The following is a 17,708-nucleotide window of genomic DNA, read 5'->3' as shown; positions in this document are numbered from 1 at the left end:
CTTCCAGAAGGCCTTTGACAAGGTGCCGCACAGGAGGCTGCTCAGTAAGATAAAAGCCCATGGTGTTAGAGGCAAGGTACTAGCATGGATAGAAGATTGGCTGTCTGGCAGGAGGCAGAGAGTGGGGATAAGGGGGTCCTTCTCAGGATGGCGGCCGGTGACTAGTGGAGTTCAGCAGGGGTCAGTGTTGGGACCACAACTTTTGACTTTATACATTAATGATCTAGATGAAGGAACTGAGGGCATCCTGGCTAAGTTTGCAGATGATACAAAGATAGGTGGAGGGACAGGTAGTATTGAGGAGGCGGGGAGGCTGCAGAAGGATTTGGACAGGTTAGGAGAATGGGCAAAGAAGTGGCAGATGGAATACAACGTGGGGAAGTGTGAGGTCATGCACTTTGGTAGGAAGAATAGAGGCATGGACTATTTTCTAAATGGGGAGAGAATTCAGAAATCTGGAGTGCAAAGGGACTTGGGAGTCCTAGTCCAGGATTCTCTTAAGGTTAACTTGCAGGTTGAGTCGGTAGTTAGGAAGGCAAATGCAATGTTGGCATTTATTTTGAGAGGACTAGAATATAAAAGCAGGGATGTGCTGCTGAGGCTTTCTCAGGCTCTGGTCAGACCACATTTAGAATATTGTGAGCAATTTTGGGCCCCGTATCTCAGGAAGGATGTTCTGGCCCTGGAGAGGGTCCAGAGGAGGTTCACGAGAATGATCCCAGGAATGAAAGGCTTAACATATGAGGAACGTTTGATGACTCTGGGTCTATACTCGATGGAGTTTAGAAGGATGAGGGGGGATCTGATTGAAACTTACAGAATACTGAAAGGCCTGGATAGAGTGGACGTGGGGAAAATATTTCCTTTAGTTGGAGAGACTAGGACCCGAGGGCACAGCCTCAGAGTAAAGGGAAGACCTTTTAGAACAGAGATGAGGAGAAACTTCTTTAGCCAGAGAGTTGTGAATCTATGGAATTCATTGCCACAGCAGGCTGTGGAGGCCAGGTCATTGAGTGTATTTAAGACCGAGATAGATAGGTTCTTGATTGGTAAGGGGATCAAAGGTTACGGGGAGAAGGCGGGAGAATGGGGTTGAGAAACTTATCAGCCATGGTTGAATGGTGGAGCAGACTCGATGGGCCGAATGGCCTAATTTCTGCTCCTATGTCTTACGGTCTTATGGTCTACTGTGCGTCGGTGGTGCAGGGAGTGAATGTTTGTGGATGTGGTGCCAATCAAGCGGGCAGCTTTTTCCTGGATGGTGTTAAGCTTCTTGAGTGTTGTGGGAGCTGCAGTCATCCAGGCAAGTGGGGAGTATTCCATCACACTCCTGACTTGTGCCTTGAAGATGGTGGACAGGCTTTGGGGAGTCAGGAGGTGAGTTACTCATCGCAGGATTTCTAGCCTCTGACCTGCTCGTGTAGCCACAGTATTTATATGGCTAGTCCAGTTCAGTTTCTGGTCAATGGTAACCCCTGTCTCTCTCTCTCTATCTCTCCCCCATCTTTCTCTCTCCCACCTGCCTCTCTTTCTCTCTCTCCGTGTCTCTCTTTCTCTCTCCCCTTCTCTCCCCCTCTCTCTCATCTCTCTCTCTGTTCCGCCTCTCTGTCACTCTCTACCCCCTTCTGTCTCTCTCTCTCCCCTGTCTCTCTCTCCCCCTATTGATCTCCCCCTCTCTCTCTCCCCATCTCTCTCTCTCTCCCCCATTCTCTGACTCTCTCTCTCTCCTGTCTCTCTCTCTCCCCTGTCACTCTCTCTTCCCCTCTATTGATCTCTCTCTTTCTCCACCCGTCTCTGTCTATGTCTTTCCCGTCTCTGTCTCTCTCTTTCTCTCTCCCACCATCGCTCTCTCTCTTAACCCACCGCCTGTCTCTCTTTCCCCATCTCTCTCTCCCCACCTCTTTCTCTCTCCCCCTTTCCTCGCTCCCTCTCCCCATCTTTCTCTTTCTTTCTCTCTCCCCATCTGTCTCTTTGTCTCTCCCCTATCTCTTGCTCTCGCTCTCTCCCCCCACCGCCTGTCTCTCTCTCTCCCTGTTCCTCTCTCTCGCTCTCTCTCTCTCTCCACGTCCCTCTTGCTCTCCCCCATCCCTCTCTCTCTCTCCCTGCCTCCCTCTCTCCCCGTCTCTCTCTCCCCCTCCCCCGTCTCTCTCTCTCCTTCCCCCTCTCTCTCTATATCTCCCTCCCCCCTCTCTCTCTCTCCCTCCCCTCTCTCTCTCTCCCTCCCCTCCTCTCTCTCTCTCTCCCCCTCTCTCTCTCTCTCCCCCTCTCTCTCTCTCCCCCCCTCTCTCTATCTCTCTCTCCCCCTCTCTCTCTCTCTCTCTCCCCCTCTCTCTCTATCTCCCTCCCCCCCTCTCTCTCTCTCTCCCTCCCCTCTCTCTCTCTCTCCCCTCTCTCTCTCTCCCTCCCCTCTCTCTCTCTCTCCTTCCCCCTCTCTCTCTCCCCATCTCTCTCTCCCCTTGCTGTCTCTCTCTATCTCTCTCTCTCTTTCCCAACATCTCTCTCTCTCTCTCTCTCCCTCTCCACCCACCGTGTCTCTCTCCCCCACGTCTCTCTCTCTCTTCCTCTCTCTCTCCCCCATCTCTCGCTCTTCCACCCACCCAACCCTCCCCGCCTCTCTCTCTCTCTCTCTCTCTCTCCCCTTGCTATTCTCTACAGGAATTGAAGAGTGATCTCTATCAGCAGAAATTGGATTTGGAGACTCTTGCTCATCAGTCCCGGTCTTTCACTCGTCAACTGCCTGTTGTGGAGAGAGAACAGATTGAAGAACCTCTCCATGATTATCGAAAGCGCTGGGAGAAGCTAGAACGAGAAACTATCAGCAGACAGGTAAGAGGAGATTTACACAGTGCTGAGGTCAAAGAGGCAGCATACTGCACAAGGTGGACACACAGACTGACAACTAATCCATATAGACACATCATAGAGACATTACCGCACAGAACGAGGCCATTCAGCCCATTGAGTCCTGTGCAGCAACCTGGTCAGTCCCACTCCCCGATCTATCCCCATAGTTCTGCAGGTTTATTTCATAGAATGGTTACAGCACAGAAAGAGGTTATTTGGCCCATTCTGTCAGTACTGGCTCTCTGAAGGAGTAATTCTCCGACTCCCATTCCCCCGCTCTATCCCTGTAAGTTTATTTCCCTCAAGTGAGGATCCACTTTCCTTTTGAAATCATTCATTGTCTCCACTTCCAGCACCCTCGTGGGCAGCGAGTTCCAGCTCATCACCACTCACTGCGTAAAAAAGTTCTTCCTCACATCCCCCTCTACCTCTTCCCAAAATATTAAATGTGTCCCTTAGTCCTTGCACCATCAGCCAATGAGAACAGTTTTTCCTTGTCTCCCTTACCTAAGCCTGTCTTCACCTTGTACACCCCTATCAAATCCCCCCTCAATCTCCTTCACTCCAAGGAGAACAACCCCAGCTTCTCCAACCTCACCTTGTAACTAAAATCCCTCATCCCTGGAACCGTTCTGGTAAATCCCCTCCTCACCCTCTCAGGGACCCTCACACCTTCCTAAAGTGTGGTGAGCAGAACTGGACACAAGACTCGAGTTGTGGCCTAACCAGAGCTTTATAAAGATTCAGCAGAACTTCAGCATAACCAGCTCTGAAGAAGAGTCATACGGACTCAAAATGTTAACTCTGTCTTTCTCTCCACAGATGCTGTCAGACCTGCTGAGTTTTTCCAGCATTTTTTGCTTTTGTTTCAGCAGAACTTCCCTGCCTTTGTACTCAATACCTTTATTAATGAAGCCCAAGATCCCATATGCTTTGCTATCTCTCTTAATATGCCCTCCCAGCTTCAAATATCGATGGACATGAGCCTCCAGGCCCCTCTATCCCTTTTATTTATACTTACATGGGACCTGGGTGATTTGTTGCCCATCCCTAATTGCCCTTGAACTGAGTAGTTTGCTCGGCCATTTCAGAGTCAACCACATGGCTGTGGGTCTGGAGTTACATGTAGGCCAGACCAGGTAAGGACGGCAGATTTCCTTCCCTAAGGGACATTAGTGAACCAGATGGGTTTTTATGAATCACTAATCGAGTAATATTACCACTGTGCCACGGCTTTTTCTATTCATTTACGGGATGTGGGCTTCGCTGGCAGGCCCAGCATTTATTGCCCATCCCTAGTTGCCCTTGAGAAGGTGGTGATGAGCTGTCTTCTTGAATCGCTTCAGTCCATGTGGTGTAGGTACACCCACAGTGCTGTTAGGGAGGGAGTTCCAGGATTTTGACCCAGTGACAGTGAAGGAACGGTGATATATTTCCAAATCAGGATGGTGAGTGACTTGGAGGGGAACTTCCAGGTGGTGGTGTTCCCATCTATCTGCTGTCCTTGTCCTTCTAGATGGTAGTGGTCGTGGGTTTGGAAGGTGCTGTCTAAGGAGCCTTGGTGAGTTCCTGCAGTGCCTCTTGTAGATGGTATACACACTGCTGCTACTGTGCGTCGGTGGTGGAGGGAGTGAATGTTTGTGGATGTGGTGCCAATCAAGCAGATGCTTTCTCCTGGACGGTGTCAAGCTTCTTGAGTGTTGTGGGAGCTGCACTCATCCAGGCAAGTGGGGCTTATTCCATCACACTCCTGACTTGTGCCTTGTAGATGGTGGACAGGCTTTGGGGAATCAGGAGGTGAGTTACTTGTCGCAGGATTCCCAGCCTCTGACCTGCTCTTGCAGCCACAGTATTTATATGGCTAGTCCAGTTCAGTTTCTGGTCAATGGTAAACCCCAGGATGTTGATAGTGGGGGGGTTCAGTGATGGTAATGCCATTGAACATCAAGCGGTGATGGTTAGATTCTCTCTTGTTGGAGATGGTCATTGCCTGACACTTGTGTGGCACGAATGTTACTTGCCACTTGTCAGCCCAAGTCTGGATATTATCCAGGTCTTGCTGCATTTGGACATGGACTGCTTCAGTATGTGAGGAGTCGCGAATGGTGCTCAACATTGTGCAATCATTAGCGAACATCCCCACTTCTGATCTTATGATGGAAGGAAGGTCATTGATGAAGCAGCTGAAGATGGTTGGGCCGAGGACACTATCCTGAGGAACTCCTGCAGTGATGTCCTGGAGCTGAGATGACTGACCTCCAACATCCACAACCATCTTCCTGTGTCCTTTGTTTTCCCCTAAACAATGAGAGAGTTAGATGAGGAAAGTTAGGAGGAAGTTTGAGTGGAGCATAAATACCAGCATGGACTCTGGGCCTAAGGGCCTGTTTCTACTACGCTATCGCCTCCAGGCATTGTGTCCCAGCACACTGTGTAGAACTGGCCCATTAAGTCTATATTGCCTCTCCCTATCCTTTCTGTCTATTAATTTCCATCTGCCACTTGTCTGCCCGCTCGGCCAGCGCCTCTCACCTTCTCGGAGCCAAGGAATACACAGCTGGATCTGGAGGAATTGGGGTTGCTCTTGGAGATGGAGGAAGCTCCAGGAGGAATGGGGGAGGTTTCCGAGGGGAATGGAGAGAATAGGAGAATGATGTGGGGAGTTTGGGGAGAGGGTCAGGGGGAATGAGGAATTGTTGGAGGCTCTGGGGAAAATTGGAGGGAGTTCCAGTGGGAATGAAGGGGTTGTTTCAGTTGGAATGGGATGGGGTGGGGGGAGGATATTCCGGTGGGAATAGGGGGATGTTCCGGGGAAATATTGTGGTCGGGCGTGGGGTGTTGTTTCAGTGGGAATAGGGATGTTCCTGGGGGAATGGGGTTTATTCTGGGGGGAATGGGAAGTGTTCGGGGTGGGAATGGGGGATGTTCCGGGTGGGAATGGGGGATGTTCCGGGTGGGAATGGGGGCTATTCCAGGTGGGAATGGGGGATGTTCCGGGTCGGATGGGGGATGTTCCGGGTCGGATGGGGGGTGTTCCGGGTGGGAATGGGGGGTGTTCCGGTGGGGGAGGTGAAGGAGAGAATGTGAGGACAATCCAGTTTCTGATATCTCCCATTTTTATTGCAGCACAAGTTGGAGGCGACTTTGCTAAGACTGGGACATTTCCAATATGCTCTCCAGGAGATCCTGACATGGCTGTCACACACTCAAGAGTTACTGCACCAACAGACAACCCCAAGCATTGATCTCCAGACCTGTGAGATACAACTGGCAAAACATCGGGTCAGTTACAGCACAGAGAAGTTACAGAGAATTCCCCACTTGTATGGTATTCTGTATGAGCTGTCACAGTCCCAACCTCAGCCTCCTTCACCCCTACTCCCATCCCCTGATCAGAAACTCGAGTTGACCCAGTGACTGCTGTGTGGATTCCTCTCTGTCTCTCGCCTGTATAGTGTGAGTTTTCAGTATGAACCCTGAATGGATTGAGTTATTTACAGGAAAGGTGATGGGTTGGATGGTCTGATAATGTCCAGCTGGTGTGGTTCCTGTAGGCCATTGTGAATTTAGCAGCTTCACAATATTAATGGCTGTTCCTCAACCTCAATGCACCCACTCTCGTTGTACAGGTTCTATGTAATGATGTGAGAGCTCACCAGAGCACAGTGCAATCCATCTACCAGGCAGGACAGGACCTGCTGAATCCCACCTGCAGCGAAAAAGCCAAAAATCTGCAACACAGGCTTCAGGGATTGAATCATCAGTGGGAGCAGGTGAAATCTGAGAGTGAACAGCGAATACTGCATCTGGAGAACAGAGTCATTCAGGTACAGAGTGAGGGTGGAGCAGTGTGAGTGAGGGTGGGGCAGTGTGAGTGAAGGTGGAGCAGTGTGAGGGTGGGGCAGTGTGAGTGAGGGTGGAGCAGTGTGAGGGTGGGGCAGTGTGAGTGAGGGTGGGGCAGTGTGAGTGAGGGCGGGGCAGTGTGAGTGAGGGCGGGGCAGTGTGAGTGAGGGCGGGGCAGTGTGAGTGAGGGCGGGGCAGTGAGAGTCAGGGCGGGGCAGTGTGAGTGAGGGCGGGGCAGTGTGAGTGAGGGCGGGGCAGTGTGAGTGAGGGCGGGGCAGTGTGAGTGAGGGCGGGGCAGTGTGAGTGAGGGCGGGGCAGTGTGAGTGAGGGCGGGGCAGTGTGAGTGAGGGCGGGGCAGTGTGAGTGAGGGCGGGGCAGTGTGAGTGAGGGCGGGGCAGTGTGAGTGAGGGCGGGGCAGTGTGAGTGAGGGCGGGGCAGTGTGAGTGAGGGCGGGGCAGTGTGAGTGAGGGCGGGGCAGTGTGAGTGAGGGCGGGGCAGTGTGAGTGAGGGCGGGGCAGTGTGAGTGAGGGCGGGGCAGTGTGAGTGAGGGCGGGGCAGTGTGAGTGAGGGCGGAGCAGTGTGAGTGAGGGTGGAGCAGTGTGAGTGAGGGTGGGGCAGTGTGAGTGAGGGTGGGGCAGTGTGAGTGAGGGTGGGGCCGTGTGAGTGAGGGCGGGGCAGTGTGAGTGAGGGCGGAGCAGTGAGTGAGGGCGGAGCAGTGAGTGAGGGCGGGGCAGTGAGTGAGGGCGGGGCAGTGTGAGTGAGGGCGGGGCAGTGTGAGTGAGGGCGGGGCAGTGTGAGTGAGGGACGTGTGAGGGTGGGGCAGTGTGAGTGAGAGTGGGGCAGTGTGAGTGAGGGTGGGGCAGTGTGAATGAGGGTGGGGCAGTGTGAGTGAGGGTGGGGCAGTGTGAGTGAGGGTGGGGCAGTGTGAGTGAGGGGCGAGTGAGGGTGGGGCAATGTGAGTGAGGGTGGGGCAGTGTGAGTGAGGGTGGGGCAGTGTGAATGAGGGACGGGTGAGGGTGGGGCAATGTGAGTGAGGGTGGGGCAGTGTGAGTGAGGTTGGGGCAGTGTGAGTGAGGGTGGGGCAGTGTGAGTGAGGGACGAGTGAGGGTGGGGCAATGTGAGTGAGGGTGGGGCAGTGTGAGTGAGGGACGAGTGAGGGTGGGGCAGTGTCAGTGAGGGTGGGGCAGTGTGTGAGGGTGGGGCAGTGTGAGTGAGGGTGGGGCAGTGTGAGTGAGGGACGAGTGAGGGTGGGGCAATGTGAGTGAGGGTGGAGCAATGTGAGTGAGGGTGGGGCAGTGTGAGTGAGGGTGGGGCAGTGTGAGTGAGGGTGGGGCAGTGTGAGTGAGGGTGGGGCAGTGTGAGTGAGGGACGAGTGAGGGTGGGGCAGTGTCAGTGAGGGTGGGGCAGTGTGAGTGAGGGTGGAGCAGTGTGAGTGAGGGTGGGCAGTGTGAGTGAGGGTGGGGCAGTGTGAGTGAGGGACGAGTGAGGGTGGGGCAGTGTCAGTGAGGGTGGGGCAGTGTGAGTGAGGGTGGGGCAGTGTGAGTGAGGGACGAGTGAGGGTGGGGCAGTGTGAGTGAGGGTGGGGCAGTATGAGTGAGGGTGGAGCAGTGTGAGTGAGGGACGAGTGAGGGTGGGGTAGTGTGAGTGAGGGTGGAGCAGTGTGAGTGAGGGACGAGTGAGGGTGGGGTAGTGTGAGTGAGGGTGGGGCAGTGTGAGTGAGGGACGAGTGAGGGTGGGGCAGTGTGAGTGAGGGTGGAGCAGTGTGAGTGAGGGTGGGGCAGTGTGAGTGAGGGTGGAGCAGTGTGAGTGAGGGCGGGGCAGTGTGAGTGAGGGCGGGGCAGTGTGAGTGAGGGTGGAGCAGTGTGAGTGAGGTTGGGGCAGTGTGAGTGAGGGTGGGGCAGTGTGAGTGAGGGACGAGTGAGGGTGGGGCAGTGTGAGTGAGGGTGGGGCAGTGTGAGTGAGGGTGGGGCAGTGTGAGTGAGGGTGGGGCAGTGTGAGTGAGGGTGGGGCAGTGTGAGTGAGGGTGGGGCAGTGTGAGTGAGGGACGAGTGAGGGTGGGGCAGTGTGAGTGAGGGTGGGGCAGTGTGAGTGAGGGTGGGGCAGTGTGAGTACGGGACGAGTGAGGGTGGGGCAGTGTGAGTGAGGGTGGGGTAGTGTGAGTGAGGGTGGGGCAGTGTGAGTGAGGGTGGGGCAGTGTGAGTGAGGGTGGGGCAGTGTGAGTGAGGGTGGGGCAGTGTGAGTGAGGGTGGGGCAGTGTGAGTGAGGGACGAGTGAGGGTGGGGCAGTGTGAGTGAGGGTGGGGCAGTGTGAGTGAGGGTGGGGCAGTGTGAGTGAGGGTGGGGCAGTGTTAGTGAGGGTGGGGCAGTGTGAGTGAGGGTGGAGCAGTGTGAGTGAAGGTGGGGCAGTGTGAGTGAGGGACGAGTGAGGATGGGGCAGTGTGAGTGAGGGTGGGGCAGTGTGAGTGAGGGACGAGTGAGGGTGGGGCAGTGTGAGTGAGGGTGGGGCAGTGTGAGTGAGGGACGAGTGAGGGTGGGGCAGTGTGAGTGAGGGTGGGGCAGTGTGAGTGAGGGACGAGTGAGGGTGGGGCAGTGTGAGTGAGGGTGGGGCAGTGTGAGTGAGGGTGGGGCAGTGTGAGTGAGGGTGGGGCAGTGTGAGTGAGGGTGGGGCAGTGTGAGTGAGGGTGGGGCAGTGTGAGTGAGGGTGGAGCAGTGTGAGTGAAGGTGGGGCAGTGTGAGTGAGGGACGAGTGAGGATGGGGCAGTGTGAGTGAGGGTGGGGCAGTGTGAGTGAGGGACGAGTGAGGGTGGGGCAGTGTGAGTGAGGGTGGGGCAGTGTGAGTGAGGGACGAGTGAGGGTGGGGCAGTGTGAGTGAGGGCGGGGCAGTGTGAGTGAGGGACGAGTGAGGGTGGGGCAGTGTGTGAGGGTGGGGCGTGTGAGTGAGGGTGGGGCAGTGTGAGTGAGGGTGGAGCAGTGTGAGTGAGGGTGGGGCAGTGTGAGTGAGGGACGAGTGAGGATGGGGCAGTGTGAGTGAGGGTGGGGCAGTGAGTGAGGGCGGAGTAGTGTGAGTGAGGGATGAGTGAGGACGGGGCAGTGTGAATGAGGGTGGGGCAGTGTGAGTGAGGGTGGGGCAGTGTGAGTGAGGATGGAGCAGTGTGAGTGAGGATGGAGCAGTGTGAGTGAGGGTGGGGCAGTGTGAGTGAGGGACGAGTGAGGGTGGGGCAGTGTGAGTGAGGGTGGGGCAGTGTGAGTGAGGGTGGAGCAGCGTGAGTGAGGGTGGGGCAATGTGAGTGAGGGTGGGGCAGTGTGAGTGAGGGTGGGGCAGTGTGAGTGAGGGTGGAGCAGTGTGAGTGAGGGTGGGGCAGTGTGAGTGAGGGACGAGTGAGGGTGGGGCAGTGTGAGTGAGGGTGGAGCAGTGTGAGTGAGGGTGGGGTAGTGTGAGTGAGGGTGGGGCAGTGTGAGTGAGGGACGAGTGAGGGTGGGGCAGTGTGAGTGAGGGTGGGGCAGTGTGAGTGAGGGTGGGGCAGTGTGAGTGAGGGTGGGGCAGTGTGAGTGAGGGTGGAGCAGTGTGAGTGAGGGTCGGGCAGTGTGAGTGAGGGTGGGGCAGTGTGAGTGAGGGTGGGGCAGTGTGAGTGATGGTGGGGCAGTGTGAGTGAGGGACAGAGTGAGGGTGAAGCACTGTGAGTGAGGGACGGAGTGAGGGTGAAGCAGTGTGAGTGAGGGACGGAGTGAGGTTATAGCTCCGCCCTCACTCCCTCCTCTGGATATCGAGGAGCTTACAGGGTGAGATAAGGCAGAAAAGGAAAGCTTATGTCAGACACCGAGAACTCAATACTACAGAAAGCTGAGGGGAGTATAGAGAGTGGAGGGGTGAAATCAAAAAGAAAACTAGGAAAGCAAAGAGAGGACATGAAAGAATATTGGACGCAAAATCAAGGGGAACCCAAAGATGTTTTATCAAAACATTAAGAGTGAGAGAATAACTAAGGAGGGAGTAAGGCCCAGGAAAGACCAGAAGGTAACCTGTGTGTGGAGGTGGAGGATGTGGGTGTGGATCTTAGTGAATAGTTTGTGTCTGTCTTCACAAAAGAGGGGACAATGCAGATATTGTAGTTAAGGAGGAGGAGTGTGAAGTATTGGATGTGATAAACACAGGGAGAGAGGGAGTATGAAGGGGATTAACATCCTTGAAAGTGGATAAATCACTAGGGCCGGATGAAATGTGCCCCAGGCTGTTCAAAGAAGCCAGGGAGGAAATTGAGGAGGGTCTGACCATCATTTTCCAATCCTCACTGGATACGGGTGAGGTGCCGGATGATTGGAGGTCTGATAACATTGTACCTTTGTTTAAAAGGGGAGGGAGGGATAGACTGAATAATTACAGGCCAGTCAGTCTAACCTCAGCAGTGGGCAAGTTATTGGAATCAATTCTGAGGGACAGGATCACCTGTCACTTGGAGAGACACAGATTAATCAGGGACAGTCAGCTTGGATTGGTTAAGGGAAGATCGTGTCTGACTAATCTGATTGAATTTTTTGAGGAATTAACAAGGAGGATTGATGAGGGTATTGCAGTTGATGTGGTCTACATGGGTTTTAACAAGACTTTTGCCAAGATCCCACACATGGCAGACTGGTTAAAAAAAATAAAGGCTCATGGGATCCAGAGGAATGTAGCAAACTGGATACAAAATTGGATGTCTGGGATCTGGGTGTCTTAGCGCATGAATCACAAAAGGTTAGGATTCAGGTACAGCAAGTAATTAGGGAGGCGAATAGATGTTATCATTTATTGCGAGGGGAATTGAATACAAATTCTGGAGGTTCAGTTATACAGGTCACTGGTGAGAACACATAATACTGGAATACTGTGTACAGTACTGGTCCCCTTATTGAAGGAAGGATGTAAATGCGTTGGAAGCAGTTCAGAGAAGGTTTACCAGGGGAATACCTGGGATGGGTAGGGTGTCCACCACGGCAGATGATGGAATTTGAATTCAATAAAAATCTGGAATTAAAAGTCAAATGATGACCATGAAATTATTGTCCATTGTTGTAAAAACCCATCTGGTTCACTCAATCTTAGCCCTGTCGACTCTGCAAAGCTACCCTTACTAACATCTGGGGGCTAGTGCCAAAATTGGGAAAGCTGTCTCACAGGCTAGTCAAGCAACAGCCTGACATAGTCATCCTCACGGGATCATACCTTACAGATAATGTCCCAGACACCACCATCACCATCCCTGGGTATGTCCTGTCCCACTGACAGGGCAGAACCAGCATTGGTGGTGGCACAGGGGTATACAGTCGGGAGGGAGTTGCCCTGGGAGTCCTCAACATTGACTCCGGACCCCATGAAGTCTCATGGCATCTGGTCAAACATGGGCAAGGAAACCTCCTGCTGATGACCACGTACCGCCCTCCCTCAGCTGATGAATCAGTGCTCCTCCATGTTGAACATCACTTGGAGGAAACACTGAGGGTGGCAAGAGCACAGAATGTACTCTGGGTGGGGGACTTCAATGTCCATCTCGCCAAGAGTGGCTCAGTAGCACCACTACTGACCGAGCTGGCTGAGTCCTAAATGTCACAGCTGCTAGACTGGGTCTGCGGCAGGTGGTGAGGGAACCAACACGAGGGAAAAACATATTTGACCTCATCCTCACCAACCTGCCTCCCGCAAATGCATCTGTCCATGACAGTGTCGGTAGGAGTGACCACCGCACAGTCATTGTGGAGACGAAGTTCCGCCTCCACAGAATAAGACAGTGCAGAAAAGGCCTTTCGGCCCATCAAGTCTGCACCGACACGTGAGAAACACCTGACCTACCTACCTAATCCCATTTACCAGCACTTGGCCCATAGCCTTGAATGTTATGACGTGCCAAGTGCTCATCCAGGTACTTTCTAAAGGATGTGAGGCAACCCGCCTCCACCATCCTCCCAGGCAGCGCATTCCATATCGTCATCACCCTCTAGGTAAAAAAGTTTTTCCTCACATCCCCCCTAAACCTCCTGCCCCTCACCTTGAACTTATGCCCCCTCGTGACTGACCCTTCAACTAAGGGGAACAGCTGCTCCCTATCCACCCTGTCCATGCCCCTCATAATCTTGTACACCTCGATCAGGTCACCCCTCAGTCTTCTCTGCTCCAACGAAAACAACCCAAGTCTATCCAAGCTCTCTTCATAACTTAAATGTTTCATCCCAGGCAACATCCTGGTGAATCTCCTCTGCACCCCTCCAGTGCAATCACATCCTTCCTATAATGTGGCGACCAGAACTGCACACAGTACTCCAGCTGTGGCCTCACCAAGGTTCTATACAACTCCAACATGACCTCCCTACTTATGTAATCTATGCCTTGATTGATAAAGGCAAGTGTCCCATATGCCTTTTTCACCACCCCACTAACATGCCCCTCCGCCTTCAGAGATCTATGGACACACACGCCAAGGTACCTTTGTTCCTCAGAACTTCCTAGTGCCATGCCATTCATTGAATACTTCCTTGTCAAATTACTTCTTCCAAAGTATATCACCTCTCACTTTACAGGGTTAAATTCCATCTGCCACTTATGTGCCCATTTGACCATCCCGTCTATTTCTTCCTGTAGCCCAAGACACTCAAAACTCACTGTTAACCACCCGGCCAATCTTTGTGTCATCCCCAAACTTGCTAATCCTACCCCCCACATAGTCATCTATGTCGTTTATATAAATGACAAATAATGGGGAACCCAGCACAGATACCTGTGGTACGCCACTGGACACTGGCTTCCAGTCACTAAAGCATCCTTCTGTCATCACCCTCTGTCTCCTACTACTAAGCCAATTTTGAATCCACCTCATTGAATTACCCTGTATCCCATGTGCATTTGCCTTCTTTATAAGTCTCCCATGTGGGACCTTGTCAAAGGCTTTGCTGAAATCCATATAAACTACATCAACTGCATTACCCTCACCGACACACCTGGTCACCTCCTCAAAAAATTCAATCAAATTTGTTAGGCATGACCTCCCTCTGACAAAGCCATGCTGACTATCCCTGATCAAACCTTGCCTCTCCAAGTGGAGATAGATTCTCTCCTTCAGAATTTTCTCCAATAGTTTCCCTACCACTGATGTGAGACTCACTGGCCTGTAGTTCCCTGGCTTATCTCTACAACCCTTCTTAAATAGCGGAACCACATTAGCTGTTCTCCAGTTCTCTGGCACCTCCCCCATGGCCAGAGAGGAATTAAAAATTTGGGTCAGAGCCCCTGCGATCTCCTCCCTTGCCTCCCTCAGCAGCCTGGGACATAATTCATCTGGACCTGGAGATTTTCCACTTTTAAGCCTGCCAACGCCTCCAATACCTTGTCACTCCCTATATCAATTTGCTTAAGAACCTCGCAGTCTCTCTCCCCGAGTTCGATACCTTCATCCTCATTCTCTTGGGTGAAGACGGATGTGAAGTATTCGTTAAACACTCTAGCGATGTCCTCTGGCTCCACCCATAGATTTCCCCCTTGGTCCCTAATGGGCTCTCCTCTTTCCCTGGTTATCCTCTTCCCATTGATATACTTATAGAATATCTTGGGATTTTCCCTACTTTTACCAGCCAGCGCTGTCTTATATCCCCTCTTTGCTCTCCTAATTACTTTCTTAAGCTCCACCCTGCACTTTCTGTACTCCATTAATGCCTCTGCTGATTTGCTTCCCTTATACCTGTTAAAAGCCTCTTTTTACCTTCTCATCATAACCTGAATATCTCTGGTCATCCATGGTTCTCTGGGCTTGTTACTCCTTCCTATCACCCTAGAGGGAACATGTACCTTCCCCATTTCCTTTTTGAACACCCCCCACTGCTCCTCTCTAGATTTCCCCACAAGTAGCTGTTCCCAGTCTACCTTGGCCAGATCCTGCCTTATTTTACTAAAACCCGCTTTCCCCCAATCCAAAACATTTTTTTGTAACTTGTCGATTTCTTCGTCCATAACAAACTTAAACTGTACCATGTTGTGGTCGCTATCGCTAAAATGCTTGCCCACCACCACCTCAGCCACCTGTCCGGCTTCATTCCCCAGAATTAGGTCCAGCACTGCACCGTCCCTTGTTGGGCCCTCTACATATTGACCTAAAAAGTTCTCCTGTACACATTTCAAGAAATCCACTCCATCCAAACTCTTAACACTATGGGGCAGAAATTTCCGTTCGTCAGTCAGGCGACCGATTGCCGCTGGCGAAATGGGCCGCGCCGCCATTTTCCGCGGGTGGGCCAATTAAGGCCGGCACCGCGGGTAAGCGACTCCCGTGGAGAACGGGAAAATAGTCGCGGGTGCAGGCGGGTGGGCTCAGACTGCCGGTTCCAATGGGGAGCTGGCCGCCTGTATAAAGAGAGACCAGGCAACCTGCTTGAGGCAGTGCACCATGGCCACTCAGACAGGTAGAAATGCTCCAAGGAGGACAGAGGAGGAGGAGGTGGAGGAGGAGGGGGGCAGGCTGCAAGAGAGGCCAGCGGGGGGGTCACTGTGCACCCAGGTTCTCAGACACATGCCTTGCTGTCCTCCTGGGAGAGGTGGGCCAGCGACGTGATGTTCTGGATCCTGAGGATGGGAGGAGGAGGGCCCTCCATGTCACCTGCCAGGCGTGGGAGGAGGTGGGCAAGGCTGTAAGTGCCCATGATGACGTCAGACACACTGGCACACAGTGCCAAAAACGCTTCAAAGATTCGCTGCGCTCCGGACGGGTGAGTACCATGTCTGTCTGGGCTATTTGAGGCAGAAGGCAGCCTTAGCCTTTGCCTTTGCACCCCCATCATGTATGGCTGCTGTTACTGCATAGGGCATCTATGTTGTCACACGCTGGGTGGGCAAATGGGGACTGACAATGCTTACATCAGCCTTAGTGGTTGAGGAGATGAAGGGCTTTCTGCGCAGCATATGTTGGTTTCTGTGGCATTTGAGTATTTTGGGGGCAAGTTGCAGGGGAGGCCGGTAGACACATGCTCAGAGCTCCAACACATGTCTTATTGATGATGATGAGATGGTCCAAGGGCAGCCTCAAGGTCTTTTGGGCAAGTCCCATCTGCTGGCATCGGTGACGCACCTATTTGATCCTCCTTTCCATGGGCACTAGGACCCATGTGCTATTCAAAGTGATGGATGCCGAATGTGTCCAAGGTTGGGGGAGGGGGTTGGGAACAGCCGGACTATCTTCTGGGGACTGATCACCAGTGGCGTGGACAGGAGCCGCTGGAGGCCTCAGATGGGCCACTGTGGTTGGGGTGGGGTGTGCGCGTGCAGAGTACATGAGCGATCAGCCCCAATAAATCCTCTTCTCTGTTCTGCAGGCAAAAACTGAGCGCAATCAAAGGGAGCACTAGAGGACTGGTGGTAGGCGCGCCCTCCTCCAGTGCCTCACCCCATTTGAGGAGCAGGCCATGGAGCTGGGCAGGAGGCAGGAGGCCAGGGCGGCCGGGGGCAGTGAGGCTGGGGTCCAGCGGGCAGGTATTTGAGGTCCACAGTCCTATTCACTCTGTCTCCCCACCATCCAAACCACTGATGGTTGCTGCAATCGTTAATTAACTGCTCATTCACAGACTGAGACATTCTGACGTGTGGGTCACACAGGAGGGACCCTCGTCCCCTTGAGGAATCCACCACCTTCACCATCTTCCAAAGTCACCTTATCTTAATTGTGACCACTATCACCATGGTCTCACATGCCATTGGATTGCCACTGCACACCCTAAGACTTATTCCATTTTCAGGGGTTTGGGACCTCCTGCACCCTTTCAGCCAGTGCGCCCCACATTACTCTGTCCAGAAGGTCCTCAGCACCTCAGCTACGAACCTCATGGCACTCAACTTAGATAAATGTCACCACGTTACTCATCCCTGCGCCAAGGGGAAATGTTGCCTTCTGGTCACCCGGTCTATGCCCCTCCTTACAGAATGAAGGGCAATAATGTGACCTCTCAATCTCCTGAGTTCGGCGGAAAATGACACAATCGTTTGAAATGTTTCCTCAGCCCCGCAACTATCCAGGCAACAATGCATCCACATCAGATACCTCTGCACTCTCCCCACCCCTCTGGTTCTTTACAATCCATGTGCCATTCATGAGGCCATTAACCAGCCTGTCTGTATGTGCGTTTAATGCTTGGGGCCCGTCTTGACTCTTTTCCACCTCACCAATGTTCTTCTTTTAAGGGTCTTTAAGGGTGAGCGACTTATGAGGGTGGGGGGGAAAGGGATGAAAGGTTGAAGTGAATGAACACTAACTGATGCACTGTCCTTGTTGTTAATTTCAGCATCACCACCAGAGCGACCCACACCTCGACCCCGCAGCCCCCCCTCCACACCTGAGGGGCAACATGTGCAACTTGCGGCACATCATTTCAGCCAGTCAGGCACCAGCGCAGACACACATACCTTGGTGGGGACTTTATCATCGGCTAGTGTCCCGGGTCACAGTGGAGAGGGCACATCACAATCGCTGGAGGAGATGGTAGGGGCGGAGAGTGCCGATGGCGCCAGCAGCCGGAGGGCTGTAGGGGACGAGGCACATGCTGAGTCCGGCACTGATGACGTGTCTCTGGAGTTGTCCCCATTGCAGCAGCTGCAGGACAGGCAGCAGGAAGTGCGTTTGGATCTGGCAGGGTTGCATGAGGGAGTGGTTCAGTTGCTTTCTGCGACGGTGGAGTATAGGCAGAGTGCACGTGAAGATCTCGCCCTCAGGGCAGAGCATCAGGATTCCTTCAATGAGAGATTGGCGACTCTCATAGAGAGGGGCTTCCACCAAATGGATCAAAATATGATTGGGTTACGCTCTGACCTGCAAACCCTCACAGCGGTTCTGGCCACAGGTGGTGCTTTCCATTGTGCCAGCTCTCGGTGCCCATGCATCTGCGGTGAGCAGGGAGGTAGATTTGGACCTCACGCCGGTGCAGATGCTGCCTGTCGTCACTGCGAGCTCCTCTCAGGGCACTCCAGATGAGGGCAGCAGCTCCTCCGCCCCTCTGCCAGTGACAGTTGCTTCC

At 53.4% G+C, this 17,708-nt stretch overlaps 1 protein-coding gene across 1 annotated transcript in view; it reads left to right on the top strand.

The window, feature by feature from the left end:
• Positions 1-17,708, top strand: part of macf1b (microtubule actin crosslinking factor 1b) — a 383,409-nt gene that overhangs the window by 127,730 nt on the left and 237,971 nt on the right. Inside the window, exons 16-18 of the mRNA XM_078534257.1 lie at positions 2,656-2,826; positions 5,971-6,126; positions 6,474-6,671. Of these exons, the coding sequence (XP_078390383.1) occupies positions 2,656-2,826; positions 5,971-6,126; positions 6,474-6,671 (525 nt within the window). The remainder of the gene's footprint in view (positions 1-2,655; positions 2,827-5,970; positions 6,127-6,473; positions 6,672-17,708) is intronic.

The sequence above is a fragment of the Cetorhinus maximus genome, chromosome 3, assembly GCF_964194155.1.
Source record: "Cetorhinus maximus chromosome 3, sCetMax3.hap1.1, whole genome shotgun sequence".
In the NCBI taxonomy this organism is placed as follows: Eukaryota; Metazoa; Chordata; class Chondrichthyes; order Lamniformes; family Cetorhinidae; genus Cetorhinus; species Cetorhinus maximus.
The sequence above is the reverse complement of the archived record's forward strand: the minus strand, read 5'-3'. Positions and strand labels throughout refer to the sequence as shown.